Here is a 19,596-nt window from a genome sequence, read left to right as displayed (position 1 = left end):
CTTTGAGGTTTGGGTTCCCTATGAGGTTACACCATGACTAAAGAAGAGAATTTGAGAACCAGCTCTTTGCCAAGCTAGGAAAGTACTGTAGAATTCAGAGATCCCACACAACGCCCTATCACCCAGAGGGTAATGGACAAGTGGAACATTTTAACCGGACATTATTGTCGATGTTGTGCACTTTAACAGCTGGCGAGAAGACAGACTGGAAGAGTGTCAAAAGTGGTACATGCCTATAACTGTACAAAGAACGATGCAACGGATTACTCACCCTTTTTCCTATTGTATGAATGATCGCCAAGACTGTCAATCGACATCATGTTCGATACTTCGATGTCAGAGACTTACAGAACACATCCAGAGTACGTTCGGAAATGGAAGGAATGAATGGCAGAGGCATACAACATAGTGTCCAAAGTGATTACGCAAGGACAGAGCAAGAATAAGGAGTACTTTGATTGGAAATGTTATGGAGCAGATTTGGCACCGGGAAGCTAGGTCCTAGTCAAGAACGTATGTGAGAAAGGCAGTCCAGGAAAACTTTGTTCATACTGGGAAGACAAGGTGTATGTGGTTGTAAGGAGGAAAGCTGATGACAGCCCAGTGTATGAAATCCGATTGGAAAAGGAGACAAAAAAAACAGAATAGTCCATCGGAATTTACTACTACGCTGTGATTATCTTCCACCCCAACAAGACTTCCCAGAAGTAGACCGACATCGTCCGAGATCGACTAAGGGACCACCACAGACTGAAGCTCCGGAGGTGGATAGTGACCTTGAAAGTTCCAATGGAGAAGAACACACCGGTGTATTTCTCGGACTGGCAAGGAGAGGGATGTACCATCCTCAGGAGAGTGAACTAAGTCCTGAGGCTCCAGAGTTTGTACCAAGGAGTACAGATGACGTCCGATTCAGATCTGATGCTCGAACACTGGTCCTTGAAGAGAATGATCGACACTCAGGAGGAGCGGAGTTACCAGACCGTGCGGAAACAGGTGACTCAGGAGAAGTACATGAAGTTACAGAGGCAGCTCCAAGAGCATCTGAGTAAGCACGGGAAATGAGTGTGGCGGAAGAAACTTCTGTGACCGAAGAACCCGTGGTCTCTGTGGAACAACCCACCAGGAGGATGTCGACTCGAGAACTGAGGAGGCCCGTGATGCTGATGTATGAGACACTTGGTGAACCAAGTCAAGTGCCAAGGACTGTCGACTGGAAACAGGTATCTCTGCCTGCGGACCAGGTAAGCCCACTTGAGTGGTATTCACCACCGAGAGGCGGTATGGAAGATGTTGCCTACTGGAAAGACTTGTTTTCATGCTTTGATTTTTCTTAAAAGACTTTGTAGAAACAAAGATCTGTTAAAGCATAGATAGAGCTGGTTGAAGATGTACAAAAAGCTACAGCTGAAGAGATGCTGATTGTTTTAATTGTGTTAATTGTTTATTTCTTACAGGCGTCCTACAAGAAAAAGGTCGTAAGAATAGGTTGTTATCAATGTTTATGAACGTTATACCAATTTGTCAATACCAATTTGTATATAAAGGTCAGGAGAAAATGAAAGGATTCATCCAGTCAGTTCAGCGCTCCCAGGAGACAGGCACCAGGCAGAGGTATTAAAAGTCTTCAGAAATTTACTTAGATAAAAATCATCATAAAAAAAGCTTCATAGAACAACGCATTTCGGCTATATATTGGTACAGAATAGCCTTCCTCAGGTAAGATATTGCAATATCTATATAGCCGAAACGCGTTGTTCTATGTATCTTTTTTTATGATGATTTTTATCTAAGTAAATTTCTGAAGACTTTTAATACCTCTGCCTGGTGCCTGTCTCCTGGGAGCGCTGAACTGACTGGATGAATCCTTTCATTTTCTCCTGACCTTCATTCCACGGTCTCCTGGCGGCTGAGAGATCCGTTGTATCCAGACTATAGCAGCACACCAAGGAGTCAAGGCATCTCAGTCAGACCTAAGAGGTCGATACGCTATGCCACAAGCTACATCAAAGGTGAGCAAATTAGCTTCCGAAAAATAGCTGAACCTAATAATCTGCACTTAGATCTGCGCCTGTGTTTTCTGTCTTTTCCCCTCTCCTAGACCCTATAGCCTTGGGGTCATATACCTCTAATTTGTATATAAAGCTATCCAACTTTCACCACTGTCTCAAAATTGGTCAGATTAACCAATTAAGATGAATGTCGAGGACGACATTCAAAAAGGAGGGAAGAGTGTGACATGCAGAATTAGTGCTGATGCTTTAAAAGCATTCAGCAACTATTAGAAGTAACACAAGCACAGGAGACAAGAAGTGTTGTGCTTCAGAAGCATCCAGCAACTAGAGGGGTTAACACAATCACAGGAGAAGGGGAGTGTTTTAGCAGAATCCCAGGGGGATTGTAGGGAAGTTGTTTACTGTCGGGCTGGAGCCGAAGAGAAAGGTGGTATGTGTGTTCTGCAGCTGACAGAAGCGCCCCTGCAAGTGACAAGGATTCAAGTCAGGAGTGAAGCTAAGCACAGGTCAGGTAGAGTTCCTGAACTAGCAGTGCAGAGTATTGTCAAGCAGAAAGATAAGGACTGTAAGAAATGGTGTCACAGGGATCATCTCCTTCAGCAAACCCTCCCCCCTTCTCCATGTCACTGTGCTCTAAAGAATGCTGTGTTCACTAATGTGCCTTTGCATTAGAACTGTGTTGTCCTGTACTACTGGGAAGACTGTGAACTGCTGTGCAGCTAAGGAAACTGTACTGTTTGTCACTGGAGCCTGTTACTCAAAAGACTTAACTTGCACTGGCTGTGCGGTTTCTTATTAAATGCTACTGTTCTACCATTTATGAGGACTCTTGTCAAGTTTGTCTGGTCAGCAAGTGAAACAACCTACATGTCTGTGCCTGAGGGTCAATATCCCTGTGTGCCTGAGAGAAGCTGCAGTACATGGTCTATGGTCACCCTGAGTAACGATTCTCCTAGGATTCCAAAGAATTCATGTAACCTGTCTCGCCCCTATCTGAACCTAGTGGCGTGCATGTAACACAGGGTGTTAATTAGCCAGAAGAAGGTAGCCGCTGGGTCCTAGAGACAGCCTCTAAGAAGATGTCTGTAATGCCAAATGTAGAGATCTCCTGCAACCAACTGCAGGGCAACTGTCTGTCACTCCTGACAAACCTGTGACAATTGGCCAGCAAACTCACCTGACCTTAACCCCATAGAGAATCTGTGTGGTATTGTCAAGAGGAAGATGAGAGACACCAGACCCAACAATGCGGATGATCTGAAGGCTGCTATTAAACAGTGTCTGCTCCTATCAGACTCAGTTTCTGTACACCAGTCTCCTCCCACAGGGGTTGCACACAGGTGATGAGATTATTGCCTGTGCCTGTGCTGGTACTGCAATTATCACCTGGGCAATATTAAAGAAATCTTGAAAACATGACTTGTTGAGGACTGAAGTTGGGGAACACTGGCCTAGGCTATAAAAAGATTGCCAACATCCTGAAACTGAGCTGCAGCACGGTGCCCAAGACCACAAATAACAAGACGACCATGGCAAGGCCACTCACAACTCGCCTTGCCATGGTCGACTAACGAAGTTGAGTGCACTTTCTCAGCATCATATCCAGAGCTTATCTTTTCAAAAGAGATGTATGAGTGTTGCCAGCATTGCTGCAGAGGTTAAATGGGTGCGGGATCAGCCTGTAAGTGTTCAGGCCATATACTGCACACTGCATCCAATTGATTTACATGGCTGTCATACCAGAAAGAAGCCTCTTCTAAAGATGATGGACAAGAAAGCCCGCAAACACTTTGCTGAAGACATGCAGACTAAGGACATGTATTACTTAAACCATGTCCTGTGGTCTAATGAGTCCAAGATAAACTTATTTGGTTCAGATGGTGTCAAGCGTATGTGGCGGCAACGAGGTGAGGAGTACAAAGACAAGGGTGTCTCTTGCCTACAGTCAAGCATGGTGGTGGGAGTGTCATGGTTTGGAGCTGCATGTGTGCTGCTGGCTGTGGGGAGCTACAGTTCATTGAGAGATTGAGGGCGCCATGAATGCCAACATGTACTGTGACATACTGAAGCAGAGCATGATTTCCTCCCTTCAGAAACTGGCCGCAGGGCAGTATTCCAACATAATAAGGACCCCAAACACACCTCCAAGATGACCACTGCCTTGATAAAGAAACTGAGGGTAAATGTGCTGGACTGGCCAAGCATGTCTCCAGACCTAAACCCTATTAAGCATCTGTGGGGCATCCTCAAACACAAGGTGGAGGAGCGCAAGGTCTCAAACATCCACCAGCTCCGTGATGTCATCATGGAGGAGTGGCAGAGGATTCCAGTGGCAACCTGTGACGCTCTAGTGAACCTCATGCCCAAGAGAGTTAAGGCAGTGCTTTAAAATAATGGTTGCCACACAAAATATTGACACTGTGGGCACAATTTGGTAATTTTCACATGGGTGTGCTCACTTTTGTTGCTGGCAGTTTAGACATTCATGACTGTCTGTTGAGTTATTTAGAGGGCACACCAAATTTACACTGTTACACAAGCTGTACACTGACTGCCTTAAATGGTATCAAAGTGTCATATCTTCAGTGTTGTCCCATGGAAAGATATAATAAAATATTTACAAAAATGTGAGTGGTGTACTCACTTTTGGGATATGCTATATTTTTTCACAAGGAGAGATGAGAAGATAACACAGAGGTAAAGGGATGATTGTATGTCTACTGTGGTATCCCTGTAAGGCCCTCGGTATCTTTCCAACCTGGTCACGGAGGTTGGCACCTTGAAAAAGCAATGCAAGAAATAGCGCCCCCGCTCGTTCCTAACTACCTCTATCCCTGTTAATCCCTAGAGATCATCTCCAAAAATGTGCTACACCATATAATAACATAATACACACAAACAAAGATTCAAAAACAATAATATGATATATACAATATGCCGCCATAGTCTCTTAAACGATCATGGGTAGATAAAAGCACCAATGCAGTGATGTCACAGAGAATGTACACCATAGCAGGAGATAAATCTCACAAAAAATATATCATGTATCTCCTAATGAATTGTGGACCTGCAGAAAGCCCGTGCATCACCATGAAGAGGAGCAACAATTTTTTGAGACAGATACTGTACATAAAAGAAAAAAAGGGACTAAATCAATAATAGTCAAGAGTCATGAATAAAATGAAAAGTTGGTAGATGTACTTCCCTTAGTAGATGCCCAAGGTTATGGCCTCAATGGATTTCCCTTCCCTCTTATAGTTCAGCCTGAGGAAAGAAGTGACCAAGGTATGCTAGTAGATGCTGTTTATCCATTAAAGGGGATATCTGGGACTATTAAAGAAAAAAATCTGCCTAAGCACTAACATGCAAGTGTTGCTAACTACCTTTCTGTTGTGCCCGGCGTCATTCTCCACCAGACCAGAGCAGTCACAGACTTCCGCTGATGTCACGTCAACAGGGTGGCATCTTCTTTTCCTGTTGATAGGGCGGGATTACTGGTGTCATGTTGATTGACAGCCGTCTCTCTGCTGCCTAATTGGGGGGAGCCGGCTGTCAGTCATCATGACACCAGTAATCCCGCCCTGTCAACAGGAAAAGAAACTGCTGCTCTGTTGGCAGGGAGCAGCTGAATTTCTGGAAGGAGCGGTTAATGACTGGCCCCGGATATAACAGACAGGTAGCTGCCTCTGTTAGCAACTACATGGCTTTTTTCTTAAAGTCCCAGATATTCCCTTTAAAGTAGTTACTATTTTAAATTAGTTTTTTTTCCTATGTTAAACTGGTCTCTTGAATCCCTGAACTGATTACTAACTTTTGTAATGTGATACACATTTGATATTGTTGCGCTAAACACCTAGTGGACAGATATGGAAGAACCAAAAAAGGGGACATGCAATGATAAATATATCAATAAGAATAAAAATGCATAAAGTAATGTTCAGGTAATCTCTTCAAAAATCATGGTAATTCAAACTTACACACAGGTATTTATGATCAGTACTCCTCTATAAAAAGAAGAAATAACAATTTGTGGTGTTTCTGCTAACCAACACAGCAAAACTAGTGTTTGAGCTATAGATCTTACATATAGAATATGAATAATTCACCAATCTCTTTCAGTTAAAAAGTGTCAGTATGTAATGCTACAAATAGTTACCACCGCAGACCTAGCATTTCAGCTAACAATAATGCATGTGAAACATAAGAAGGAGTAACAAATAGAAGACCTACAGTTTGCTGATATATTGTCCTTGTTATAGTTCACTGGAGGATGGGAGTTATCCCTGTACCTCTGAGCGCTCCTGTGTGCACTGGGAGCACTGTAGGGATCCTGTATCCAGAAGCAATTAGAAATGGGCACGGTGCAGCATGATACTGTGGGTCCTCTGGTAAGTCTAACAAGTCAGTGCAGCGTCCCTGGCCACTGAGCGGGAAATTGCTGGAGTAGCGTGTGACGTCACAGTAAGAAGCTACGAAGTCCTGCGGTGTCCAATTATCGGATGCACTCGCAGCATGCTGCGATGTTTTTCTCATGACGAATCGGCATGAGAAAAAAAAATCGCAGATCTGCACTGCCCATAGAATAACATATAGCACTCAGCCATGTTATTCGCTCATGTGAGCGAGCCCTATGACTGGGCAGAAGAGGAAAGTATGCAAGTGTTGTATATACATTTAGGTAACATACGTATCCAAGTTTCACAGGAGTAAAATGCAGATTAATAAGTTAGTTTTTTATTTTCTCCCAGTGAGATATAACTCTTAATAGTTATCACTCAATTGAGGTACAAAGATTGATAGTTACACATTGGTAGAGACACAAGTCTTTTAAACCACAACAAGCAGTTGAAAAAATGTCTCTGGATTAAACATTCACCTCACACAAGTAATAAGATGTCATTTTTATCAGTAGAGGAACATTAGTAGTGTCATCTGTACATCCAAGGTCAGTTTTGCAGAAGATGGCTGCATTCAATCATGTCAGGTCAGTAGGGCTCGAATGAATTTCAGTCCACATCTGCTTCTGTATGTATTAGAGGAAAACATCTGTCTATTATGGGCCTGTCTTTCTCCCTTAGGCCCTTTGTTCACAATGCTCCAGCTCTGCAAAGACATTTGCTGTCTGCTGAACTTCTCAGTCTGCTTATTCCATAAGCTCCTGACGATGCATTACCCTAGAGGCTTTGCACAGGCCTTGTTTTCACTCTTCTGCTGTCTCAGTTCTACCCAACTCCAGACAACCATACTCCTGGCTGAAAATTTTGACGTTATGTAACGTGGCGCAGGGCGGTAGCCGTGTGCAAGGTACTCATTTCGTACGCCCCTGCGCGTTACGTGAAGGTAGGGGTCCTGGCTACATGTGTGGACTTGTGCTGTGAGGGCGCTATGCCCGTGCAGGCTGCATGTAACTGATTTTGCTGGTTGGCCAGGATCAGATGTTTTACAGTTCAAAGAGAGACTGCCGGTTTAAAATAAACTTTTTACTGAACATTAATTTGGAGGGATATATACCGTAGATAGCGGGTACATATCTTCTCAAATGTTTCCTTGATAATGCATAACATTTTCCTCATAGAAATTCAGTCACTTTCTCTTCTCTCTCTTTACTTGTCCTATGTCTTTACTATTCCTCGCTACTTCACCACAACAAAGCTCAGTACTACAGTTCAGCTTGCAAGAGTCCTTTACTCAAGGACTTCTTTCCCCTTAGGGGAGCTACAACTCTGGGCCTTACTGCTATGCATCCTCTCCCAGGACAAGTCTCCAGTAAATCAAGCTCAGTCACTCTTCCTCGTTTCTACTCCGGATCATGTTATCTCTTTCTCCCGATCTCTCATTTTTAGGGACACCCAAGAATGCAGCACTCCTAATATTGGATCGTAGGTCCTTTCTCTATACACTCTGGGCCCTATTTGCCTCCCTAACAGGAACTGTCTCTTGTCCTCTCCCACTCTGTACTAGTCCCAACCATTAACTCTTGCTATCCCTACCGTCAGTAATTCACAATACTAACATCATTAACACAAGTCACAATTCAAATTATACATCACAGTTCACATTACAATAACACTTGTTTCTTCAAGGGGGGGGCCTTGGGAAATATGTCCATCTTCTTACAGTTAAACACCCTAATAAATCAAGTGAATCTGCATAAAAATATTACGATATTTGACTTTCCTGACTGTTTCAGTTCCTGACTGGAGTACATTTCTGATGGCAGCTCACGGCAGTAAGCAAATGCTCCTAATTCATTAAGTGGTGTGCACCTCTTAATGAATTAGGCTCATTGTACTCCAGTGATTCCATTCATTAAGACTGGGGTGTCCAACACCAGGCTTCATGAACTGGCCCCTGTGACGCGCCCCTGGGCCTGTGTCGCGCTGCGTTGCGCACGCGGGAGCTTACCCGGAGCCGGATCTCTTGAGGGTTGTAGTCTCGTGGCGGTGACCCGGTCCGTGCCCAGGGAGTCAAACTGAGCGGCGATGTAACAGCAGTAGATGTAGGACGACTACGCCACCCGTTGAATGCAGCTATGGAGCTGCCGCTGCAGGACAGTCCGCTGAGGCCGGTGGATGGATGGTGCAGCGTAGATGGTATAACCCCCAACGGGAGGGGTATGGCCTCAGGGCAGCAGATGTGGATGATGGGGGTAGCAGGAACCACTCAGAGACGGTGCGGTGTAATTCAGGGTCTTTACTGGTAACAACGATAGACCCTCCCGGAGTACTTGCTAGTGAACGGGGCCTGGTCAGTCCTTGAGCAGATGGGATCTCCCCTGGCCAGGCGGAGTTGTAGGCCTCCCAAACTGACTGTACTCTTCTGGCTACCTTGCTAGAAGCGGATATAAGTAGCCCACGTCCCTGAGTGTACCGTGTGGTGCTCACCCGTATGGCTGGTGACTCGGGGCCTTCTAATGGCTTCCGCTCCACGATGGCGGTGCTGGTCCCACGCGTGTGACCGTGCCTTCGGGTTTCTGGGCCTGAGGACCTGAAATCCCCTGCCGGTCGGCTTCTGCTGCTGGGTAAGAGTTAGTCCCCACAGCCTCGGACGCCGGGTCCGGTAAGAAAGCTTCTCAGTCAGGGCGAGCTCTGCAGCTGCCAGCCCCTGACTCGTAGTAGTATTGCTCCACTGAGCTTCTGCTGTTTTCTCCTATGCTGCTTCTCTGTCTCTACTCTCCTTGACTCCAGGCTCAGGCCCCTGGACAGGGCCTGCCTGTGGAGCAGAGCCCATAGAGCAGCTCTGCTCCCTGTCTTCTCCTCTCAGAACTCCCTACCCTGCCTCAGCCCCAGGTTTATATAGGGGAAGTCCTTCCCCTCCCAAGACTGGGCAGGAGGTGTGGCATGCACAGGATCCCTGACCAAAGGACCTCCCATCTGCTCTCAGACGTAATATCTCTATCACTGTGGCAACCAGACCCCTGGGGTGTCACATTCCCCCCTAGTGAAATTTAGTACTCCGGGACTAAACATATTTTTGTAACATAACAAAGTATAAACAATAACATTACAATAAGGAAACGCATAAAGCTGGTCACGGCGTGTCCGTAACCGGGTGCAGTCTTTGAAGAAAGCAAGGTGTCCATTTCACCAAAACAGGGAGACGTAACCAGGTAGGGGTCTGTCCTACCCCGAGTCCTTAACAGTCTTTTAGTCCATCCTGGGTTACGCTCCACTAACTGTACAAAGGATTCCTGGTAAATCCACTAAGGACTCCTATAAATAACTGGAAACACATAATATTTACAAGATATGGCCGCTCTCAGTCCTCGGCCAGTGGGGATAAGGATTGGCTGCTCACAGTCCTCAGCCTGTGGGGAGATGGGATGGCTGCTCACAGTCCTCAGCCTGGTTAAGGATAGGGGACACACGGGAACAGTTCACACTTGTCCCAACGGGGACCATATTTTAATTAGCAACACAAGTACCCCTACGGGTAACTATGTACAGTTCCACTTTACCGTACTTCAGTAACGGCATCCTCCTGCTCCTTCTTGTGTGTAGGCTTCAGACCCGTCCGGGTCCTCTTGGCTTTCCTCGTATTGGTAGTACTGCAGCTCCTCCTTGGTTAACGTGGAGGGCGTACAGTCCTTTTGCACCTGGGGAGTTCAGGCCTTGCGACCAGGCGTGGAGAGGGTCGCCGTTGATGACGCCCGGGGTCAGAGGGTGCAACTTTGGGCCTGGGCGCAGGCTGGTGGTGGTAGTGCCCAGGGCTGGAGGGCTTGGCCGCAGGGCTTGTTGCGGGGGCTGGAGCAGGTCGGTGTCTGCAGCGCCCGGAATCGGCGGCTCCACCAGGGGGCCCGGGAGCAGGCTGACGCTGGCAGCGTCCGGGACAGGGAGACTCCTCTTACCTGCTCCCGCGACCGCTCCTGCGTCACGCGTCTTCTCCCGGCGCTGGTCGGGGCCGGCGACGACTGGGGCACTGCCGATGCTGGGCAGCTTAGTCTGCTGCCGGTCCGCCATCTTGCTGTCCGTTCCTGGTGTCCTCCTCCCCCCTAGTGGACCATGGCCTACCTTCCGGAGATCCTCTTCCGTAGGCCGCGGCTCCGCAGTCAATCGTCGGGGTAGAGGACCTGGCGTCGCGCTCCTGTGACGTCGGCGTCTGCTGGGCTCCTTCCAGGACCTTACGCAACATCCGGACGTGAGGCGGGGCTTCAGTTCTCGCGCGCTTTCGGAGTCCACGCCCCTCTTCTTCCCGCGCGGCGTCTCCAAGATGGCGCCGGATGGCGGGAAAACTCCACGGATGGCGGGAATCTTCACAGATGGCGGGAATCTTCACCACTGGTAAGTTTGAAAAGTCTCTTTTTCAGGCACGCAGTACCCGGTGGTTGCGGGCACGAAATCCTGCCGACTACGCCAAAGTTGACGCGCCCCTGGGCCTGTGTCGCGCTGCGTTGCGCACGCGGGAGCTTACCCGGAGCCGGATCTCTTGAGGGTTGTAGTCTCGTGGCGGTGACCCGGTCCGTGCCCAGGGAGTCAAACTGAGCGGCGATGTAACAGCGGTAGATGTAGGACGACTACGCCACCCGTTGAATGCAGCTATGGAGCTGCCGCTGCAGGACAGTCCGCTGAGGCCGGTGGATGGATGGTGCAGCGTAGATGGTATAACCCCCAACGGGAGGGGTATGGCCTCAGGGCAGCAGATGTGGATGATGGGGGTAGCAGGAACCACTCAGAGACGGTGCGGTGTAATTCAGGGTCTTTACTGGTAACAACGATAGACCCTCCCGGAGTACTTGCTAGTGAACGGGGCCTGGTCAGTCCTTGAGCAGATGGGATCTCCCCTGGCCAGGCGGAGTTGTAGGCCTCCCAAACTGACTGTACTCTTCTGGCTACCTTGCTAGAAGCGGATATAAGTAGCCCACGTCCCTGAGTGTACCGTGTGGTGCTCACCCGTATGGCCGGTGACTCGGGGCCTTCTAATGGCTTCCGCTCCACGATGGCGGTGCTGGTCCCACGCGTGTGACCGTGCCTTCGGGTTTCTGGGCCTGAGGACCTGAAATCCCCTGCCGGTCGGCTTCTGCTGCTGGGTAAGAGTTAGTCCCCACAGCCTCGGACGCCGGGTCCGGTAAGAAAGCTTCTCAGTCAGGGCGAGCTCTGCAGCTGCCAGCCCCTGACTCGTAGTAGTATTGCTCCACTGAGCTTCTGCTGTTTTCTCCTATGCTGCTTCTCTGTCTCTACTCTCCTTGACTCCAGGCTCAGGCCCCTGGACAGGGCCTGCCTGTGGAGCAGAGCCCATAGAGCAGCTCTGCTCCCTGTCTTCTCCTCTCAGAACTCCCTACCCTGCCTCAGCCCCAGGTTTATATAGGGGAAGTCCTTCCCCTCCCAAGACTGGGCAGGAGGTGTGGCATGCACAGGATCCCTGACCAAAGGACCTCCCACCTGCTCTCAGACGTAATATCTCTATCACTGTGGCAACCAGACCCCTGGGGTGTCACACCTGTGTCTGTGCCAAACTACCAAGCTTTGTACCTCAATTGAGTGACAACTATCAAGTGTTGTACCTCCATGTGAGAAAAAAAAGTAACTTGTTAGTTTGCATCTAGCGCTCCAACATTCCTTTTCACACATTCTGTACCCCTTATCACATGTACAGCAATTAGACGCATGCACTAATTAAATGTACACGCAAACACCTGCATACTCTCCTTTGATACCCACCCATAATGGATAATTCATGCAATATAGTGTAGTGTTTCTATAGGGACAATTGAGGGGACTTCTGCTGATGAGCTTCCTTATAAAGGGAGTCAGCCCTATTCCCTATATGGGCAGCACATGGGGTGCTGGGTTAAAATCTCACCAATGACAACATCTGCAACATCTGTTCTTTGCGTGAGTGTCCTCCAGACTCTTCAATTTCGTCCCACACTCCAAAAACATACTGAAAGAGAATTTATGTTGTGAGCCACAATGGTGAGAGTGATGCTGATGTCTGTAAGGCACTGAGGAGTTAATGGTGCTAAATAAATAATAAAAATAAATATAACTAAATAATTATCCTACCTAACTACTCCCAATATGCCATTTTGCACTGCCTCTCCACTTATGCGTGTCAAAGATAATTACCCCAAGGTTCCAAAGAATCAAAACCTGATGTTTGACCAGCATGCCATGTAATGAAGCTCAGGACATTAAAACTCTGCCACCACACCAACAACTACAAACAGGAGCACACATACACGTGCATTTCACTAAATTAGAATATCATCAAAAAGTTAATTTATTTCAGTTCTTCAATACAAAAAGTGAAACTCATATATTATATAGAGTCATTACAAACAGAGTGATCTATTTCAAGTGTTTATTTCTGTTAATGTTGATGATTATGGCTTACAGCCAATGAAGACACAAAAGTCATTATCTCAGTAAATTAGAATACTTTATAACAACAGCTTGAAAAATGATTTTAAAATCCAAAATGTTGGCCTACTGAAATGTATGCTTAGTAAATGCTCTCAATACTTGGTCGGGGCTCCTTTTGTATCAATTACTGCATCAATGTGGCGTGGCATGGAGGCGATCAGCCTGTGGCACTGCTGAGGTGTTACGGAAGCCCAGGTTGCTTTGATAGCATCCTTCAGCTAATCTGCATTGTTGGGTCTGTTGTATCTCATCTTCCTCTTGACAATACTACATAGATTCTCTATGGGGTTAAGGTCAGGCGAGTTTGCTGGCCAATCAAGCACAGTGATACTGTTGTTTATAAACCAGGTATTGGTACTTTTGGCAATGTGGACAGGTGCCAAGTCCTGCTGGAGAATGAAATTTCCATCTCCAAAAACTTGTCGGCAGAGGGAAGCATGAAGTGCTCTAAAATTTCCTGGTAGACGGCTGCGCTGACTTTGGCCTTGATAAAACACAGTGGACCTACACCAGCAGATGACATGGCTCCCCAAACCATCACTGATTGTGGAAACTTCACACTAGACCTCAAGCAGCTTGGATTGTGTGTCTCTCCACTCTTCCTCCAGACTCTGGGACCTTGATTTCCAAATGAAAATTGGAACTCTGGGACCTTGTGGAGTGCGTCAGTGACTGCCTTCTGGACATCTGTCAAGTCAGCAGTCTTCCCCATGATTTTGGAGCTTACTGAAACAGACTAAGGGACCTTCTTTAACGCTTAGGAAGTCTTTGCATGTGTTTTTTTAATTATTTTAATGAGTTTCACTTTTTATATTGAAGAACTTAAATTAATTTTTTGATGATATTCTAATTTAGTGAGATGCACCTGTACATATATTTTTTTTACATGGATGGTAAAATACACAAAGTGTATGTAAATTTTACCTTTTAATGGTTACATATCCTCTGCATAATTGAGAAAAAAATTTGTTTCATCCAATTTAATTCTTTGAGCATTCAACCAGGAGCCGGAATACCAAAACAAAAAATCCACTAAAAGTCATCTGATGAATAAAAGAAACACGAATAGATCACAGTAGTCAGTCTTTACAGACTATTACTGGATTTCTCTAAAAGAAAGTTGAAGAAAAGAGCCGATCAAGTCAATGGAAGTTGCTTTACAGATCTTCAGCAACAAAAAACTCTTGTTAAGCTAAAGATGTTGCTTGCAAAAGGAGCTCCAGAAAAATCTTTAGGCGCCAGCAGTGTGATCTTTGACACATGTTAGAACATGATTTGTGGATAGATTTCCCCTTTGATGATAATAATAACCCAAAACTTTGGCATAGTTCTCTTGACAATTGATTTATAAGACCAGATAATTGTGGGATGGGGATTTAATGGGTATCTTTAAAAACTGTTTAAAGAAAGTTGATTTTGGTATAGTAAAGATAATCTAAGATGTAAAAGCCGTCATGCATCTATCCCGGTTGTGGAATTGTCTTATTTAGCAATATGTCATATCGAAATGTGACTTTTGTCAATTGGACATCTTGCATGATGTAATGACATGTTTTCATTAAGTGACGTGTGTTCTTTGTGGGCCAGTATGAGTCCTGCACACCTGAAGCCCTAAAGACATGTAGTCCTGGACTTACTCCATAAAATATATGATTTGTCCATTTATGTGAAAATGCTTATGTACTAAAACAAACCCTAAACAAAAGCAGATGGGAAAACCTCAATACCGTGAATCCCGCTGGCAGACACCAATCTTCATACTCTACAGATTAATCATGCTCCTCACTAGTCTATGCAAACCTAGATGATGACTAATTCCACAGATTTGCTATTCTCAAAACAAGAAAATATGTCAACTCTCAGGGCTTGTTCACACGTTGCGGTTTTGTCACTTTTTTTTTCCACACGTTCTGCCACGTTTTTGCCATGTTTAATAGTACCAGCAAAAAGATTTCTCATGCACATGCTGATTATTTCTTTCCTTGCAGATTGAAACCATCAAAGTGTTTTTTCAAATTTGCAGCTTGTCACTTTTTTCAGCATTTTTCTCACCCATTCAAGTGAATGAGAAAAATACGCAAATAAAAACACACATAAAAATGAGTCAAAAACACACGTATTTTATGCAGCATTTTTCCTGCTAGCTTTTTTGTTACTGTAAAATCTGTAGCAAATACTCAAATGGCCTGATTCATCAAAGCTATCATTCCAGAATTCTGGCTTAAAAGCTTTGAAAAGTCACAAAATGTAGGCGCAATTCAGAGTTGTGCCTAAATTTTGAGACTTTCGGCATTTTCACACCTGTTTCTTCCCGCCCAGCCAAAATGGGTGGCGCTGGGTCGGGGTGCGGCGAGGGCATTCCATACTCCAGAAAACTTACTCCAGTCCCTTACTGGAATGAGATTCCTGGTATAATGCATAGAGTCACACATCACTCGTTAGATGCTTCAGATTCATGAAGAGGTGGGCATGCTGGTCTTGATGAATCTGGCCCAATCTGTGCATATACCCTTATGTGGCTTTGTGGTCTTCAGGTCCTATGATTCTTTTCTATTTAGCATACTATACAGAGAATATTAAAGGGAAATTGACAGCTGATACATGCCGCCCAATCAACAGGCAGCATTTATCAGACACTGGCTGTATGATTTCAGCCAGGTATGCTTGACTCTGAAATGCTGTACTATTTCAAAGAAAAAACAATTTAATAGCTGCCGGACTGCAAGCCACACAAGAGTCTAGTCGGACAGGCGGGTCCTGCGTGGCTTCTCCCCATCCAACTGCCCTGGAGTGACAGGCCTCTCTTTTTTCACATGTGTATAGAGAGAAGCCCGTCACTCCAGGGCCGCGGGAGGGGAGAAGCCGCCAGGGACTCACCTGTCTCCCGTCCAGCTCGGTCCCCGGTTTCTATTAAACAATGTTTTTCTCTGAAATGCCACAGTGAAATCATGCAGCCATGGTCTGATACATGCTGCCTGTAGATCGGGCGGTATGTATCAGCTGTCAGAGTCCCGTTAAGGAGTGACATATCCTCCGTGCCCCAATGTCACATTACAGACACTGGTAGAAATATGTTTACCTGGCACAAATGTGTTACAATCTTGATAAATAAATTATAGTGTGTTAAATTTGGTTGCCTGTGGACTTAACCTCATAAATGTAACAATTACTTTTATCAGGTTCCAGACTTTTTTTTTACATTAAAATAAGTCATATGTATTATTTATGACACAGTTCGGAGAACTTTCTGTGGCTCTTGTATTACGCAAAAGTAAAGCAAGTACTTTAGAAACCATGCTCCTTTTTAGCCCAAATATCATTACTGTCGCCACATATATTTAACATGTTGCTATTGAAGAAAACGCTGGTGTATGCATCTATCTAGACCTATGTTTTGTCAAAAATATTAATACATCTCTTATATTTTACTGATTGATGGGTACATACTTTCATAGGACTAGAGGAATTCTTTCATAGTTACTCTCTGTATGGATTCACTCTCGGGTAGGCATTAGGCCTTAGGTAGCATTCACACAGACAATGCAGTTTTGGTCCAAACACATGCAGTTTTTATTGTTTTACACAGGTTGCAAAGCACAAAAACAACAAAATCATAAACATAAATCCCTAGCCTCGTCCAGGTGCTAACTAAACAGTATAGACCCTGACTACTTCAGACACGGCTGAGCTAGCCCCAGTTCGGTTAAACAAAACCCACTGATACTTGCAGTTCTCTACACATGGCCTGTGAAGACTTTTCTCAGAGAGGGATTCTGGCCTGTCTCTCATTCTTAACCACCAAGACACATCCAGTGTGGTCAGCTTCCCTGAGCTGACTTACTTAGATGAACACCTAGCCTATTTATATGCAGAGCTAGCCAGGTGCACTATTCAATGCCTGCAAAGCTAGGATTTAACCCTAGCCAACCTGGCATCGCTACAACTCTTATAATAAAAGTAGATATCTATCCCTGAATTTCCATTGCTACAAATAATGCAGTAGGTTAAGCCCCCATTAGCTGGCAGTCTAATGTGTATGGAGGCATTCCGACTCTTCCCAGACAGATGATATCAGGGAAGAGATGGATCTAGCACTCTTGATTTCCAATGTTGGTTTTCCAACAGTTTATCCTTTTGTTCTGCTGGAGATAAACTGCTGTTAAGGGAGTCTGGCAGCAGCTCTTTTATAGAGAACACAGGATCCAGCCTATGTTCCTTTTAATGGAAAAAATTGGGGAAATAGTTGTCAGCTGTCTACTGTATATGGGGGGGCTTTAGTGAAGACTATGTCAGACAATTATAAAAGTACATATCAACACACTAGACTAGATTAAGAATCTAGGTCATGAGCTTAAGTCATCTGCTCCAGTCCAGAAACACCATATACTACACACATTTCTCCACCTTACAAACTCAGGTACCCACATTATATAGCATATAAAAGCTTTCTTTTTGGTATATTTAGTATGCAAAATATTTTTTTTTACAAAGCATTTATTAACTTCTCACGACTCACATGCACTTATCTCATACCGATTAGATTGTCCACCGATTGCACCCAAATTAGCATTCTCAGCCAATATTTATTGTCCAAAATGTGTGTGTGGCCAATATTTAGCCGCAAACCCGCAATTCTCTGCTATTCTAACCAAAGCCCCCTTTGTTTCTCACTTGTTTATTGGTGTTTATTGGAAAATATTTAACTTTCCAACACATCATGATTATGCATATTCCTTCACCCTCTCTCTGTGAATTTCTTCAGCCACATGAACACAATGCAGTTAAAGGTTGTTAAAGTGTAAACTAATATACAGAATTGGTCTCATTGGCTTGTATAGAGAAGACACCAAACTTGTCAATAGGAGAAGGAAAGGGAGGCTTCGGTTCTCCACTCTACTGAACAGCGGACACCTAAAGGTCCCCCACTTCTGTGATAGGGGATACATTTCCAAAGTGAGAAAATAATTTTGGTTTATATTATATCCATTACATAGCAAAACACATAAGGATTCTAGAAATACCCTAAATGTGAACTGTCAGCATATACAAAACTATAGAAAACCTTGGCCACTATATGGATGCTTGCATAAACTTTGTCCTCACATGTAAAAGGGTTGAATAACCAAATTTTTCACTTTCCTCTTTCTGATAACATGCTGTTAAATGTGGCTTTACATAGGTCTGTATAGGAATTTTAGGATACACAATAAAATCAGCTCTATTAACTTGTAGGACATAAGATTAAAATTAATTCCTCAAAAATGAAATAGTCTATAAACTTTTTAATGCTCTGTCATTGACATCGTGGTTGGTTTTGGAGTCCACCAGAAGAGCAGAATAGAGTGAAATTCCTCCAACTTTGTTAGAGCTGAAGTTTATTGTTTGTTGTATTGTTAAATTCTACAAGTTTCCTTTAAATGACAAATGCAACACTACTACATCAGTAATAGTTGTAATATTATATCATGCATTTTCCAGTTGAGTGTGAATATGATGTGATGTGAATATTCTTACCCGGCATAACGGTTGTTATACAAGTGGCAGGATGCAGACAGCCAAGTCTGGGAGAAAAGGCAGAGATGAATGAGTTGTGACACTCTCCATGTGAGCTCCATCTTTACGCAGTGCCGGGGAGATCCCAATTTATTCATCCATATGATCCGAAGCAGAACTTGTGTTTTTGTAGGGCTGCGGAGAATTGAGCGCAGCTGCTGTGGAGTTTGTTGCAGCCGTGAGAGGAGCAGGATGTATGTATGACAGTACTGGGAGGCTCAGCACTTGGGTGAGGATATTTAGTGTTCTGACATTCAGCCAGGATTAGTACTCTACACAAGGGAGGAGGGGGCTCAGGTCACATGTACAGGCGAAACAGCTGCCCCTCCCTGTAGAGGACCTCACTTACCTGGACATACAGGAAGCCTCTGATACTCTGCAATATCTGGCTGGATATCTAGACACTTAGAGGGACACTTTCATCTTATGTGGGCTGAATTCTAAAACTATCTCTGCTTTGCAATATGTCTTTACCTAAAATGTAGTCTTAGGGCCATAATATTGGTGGTCTGCAGTTTTATAGACAATAGAGACAGATATCCCCCCAACCTACTGTCTCCTTCCCCAATATAGACTGTAAGCCCACAAGGGTAGGACCTTCTCCCCTCTGTACCAGTGTGTTAGTTTGTTCACCGTATTTTATATTTGTATCCCGTATGTATCTCCTTATGTACAGCACCATGGAATTAATAGTGCTCTAAAAATAAATAATAGTAATATGTCAAGAGGATCGAAAAAGAAAATCTGTCTTTGTCGCCAATAGCACGCAATCACCGCCATCAATTTACAAGAACAGCTTCGGAGAGGAATGCTGAAGTTTCATGGTTTGCTATGGGCAACAAAGATAGTTTTGACAAACGAGACTCCAGTGTTTATACACATCATCACTCCATACATCACAGGTTGTGGGCCAGCTGTGTGCAAAGCCTGAAGTGTTTGTAGATAACCCAAACCATAAAGGTGCATTGTTAGTATTTTTATTATATCATTCATGCAAAAGGTGCAGAAAAGTTTACAGGACATAAACATACATATAACAATACATAAACCTGATAATAAAACAAATATAATAAACAAGACTAAATGAGTGACAGACTGGTACATAAGGAAACAGGAACCTGCCCGCAAGAAGTGGAACTACTGAACCCAGATTGGGAATTTAAGGA

General features: G+C 44.7%; 1 protein-coding gene across 1 annotated transcript in view; it reads right to left on the bottom strand.

The window, feature by feature from the left end:
* The window catches only part of CPA6 (carboxypeptidase A6), a 400,270-nt gene extending 381,564 nt beyond the window's left edge, over window positions 1-18,706 (bottom strand). The window contains exon 1 of the mRNA XM_073679426.1: window positions 18,392-18,706. Coding sequence (XP_073535527.1) covers window positions 18,392-18,528 — 137 coding nt within the window. The 5' untranslated portion in view covers window positions 18,529-18,706. The remainder of the gene's footprint in view (window positions 1-18,391) is intronic.
* Between the last annotated feature and the right edge of the window lie 890 nt (window positions 18,707-19,596).

Source organism: Phyllobates terribilis, unplaced genomic scaffold, assembly GCF_046119375.1.
Source record: "Phyllobates terribilis strain yellow unplaced genomic scaffold, ASM4611937v1 Scaffold_4__5_contigs__length_816908805, whole genome shotgun sequence".
Classification (NCBI taxonomy): domain Eukaryota; kingdom Metazoa; phylum Chordata; class Amphibia; order Anura; family Dendrobatidae; genus Phyllobates; species Phyllobates terribilis.
The sequence above is the reverse complement of the archived record's forward strand: the minus strand, read 5'-3'. Positions and strand labels throughout refer to the sequence as shown.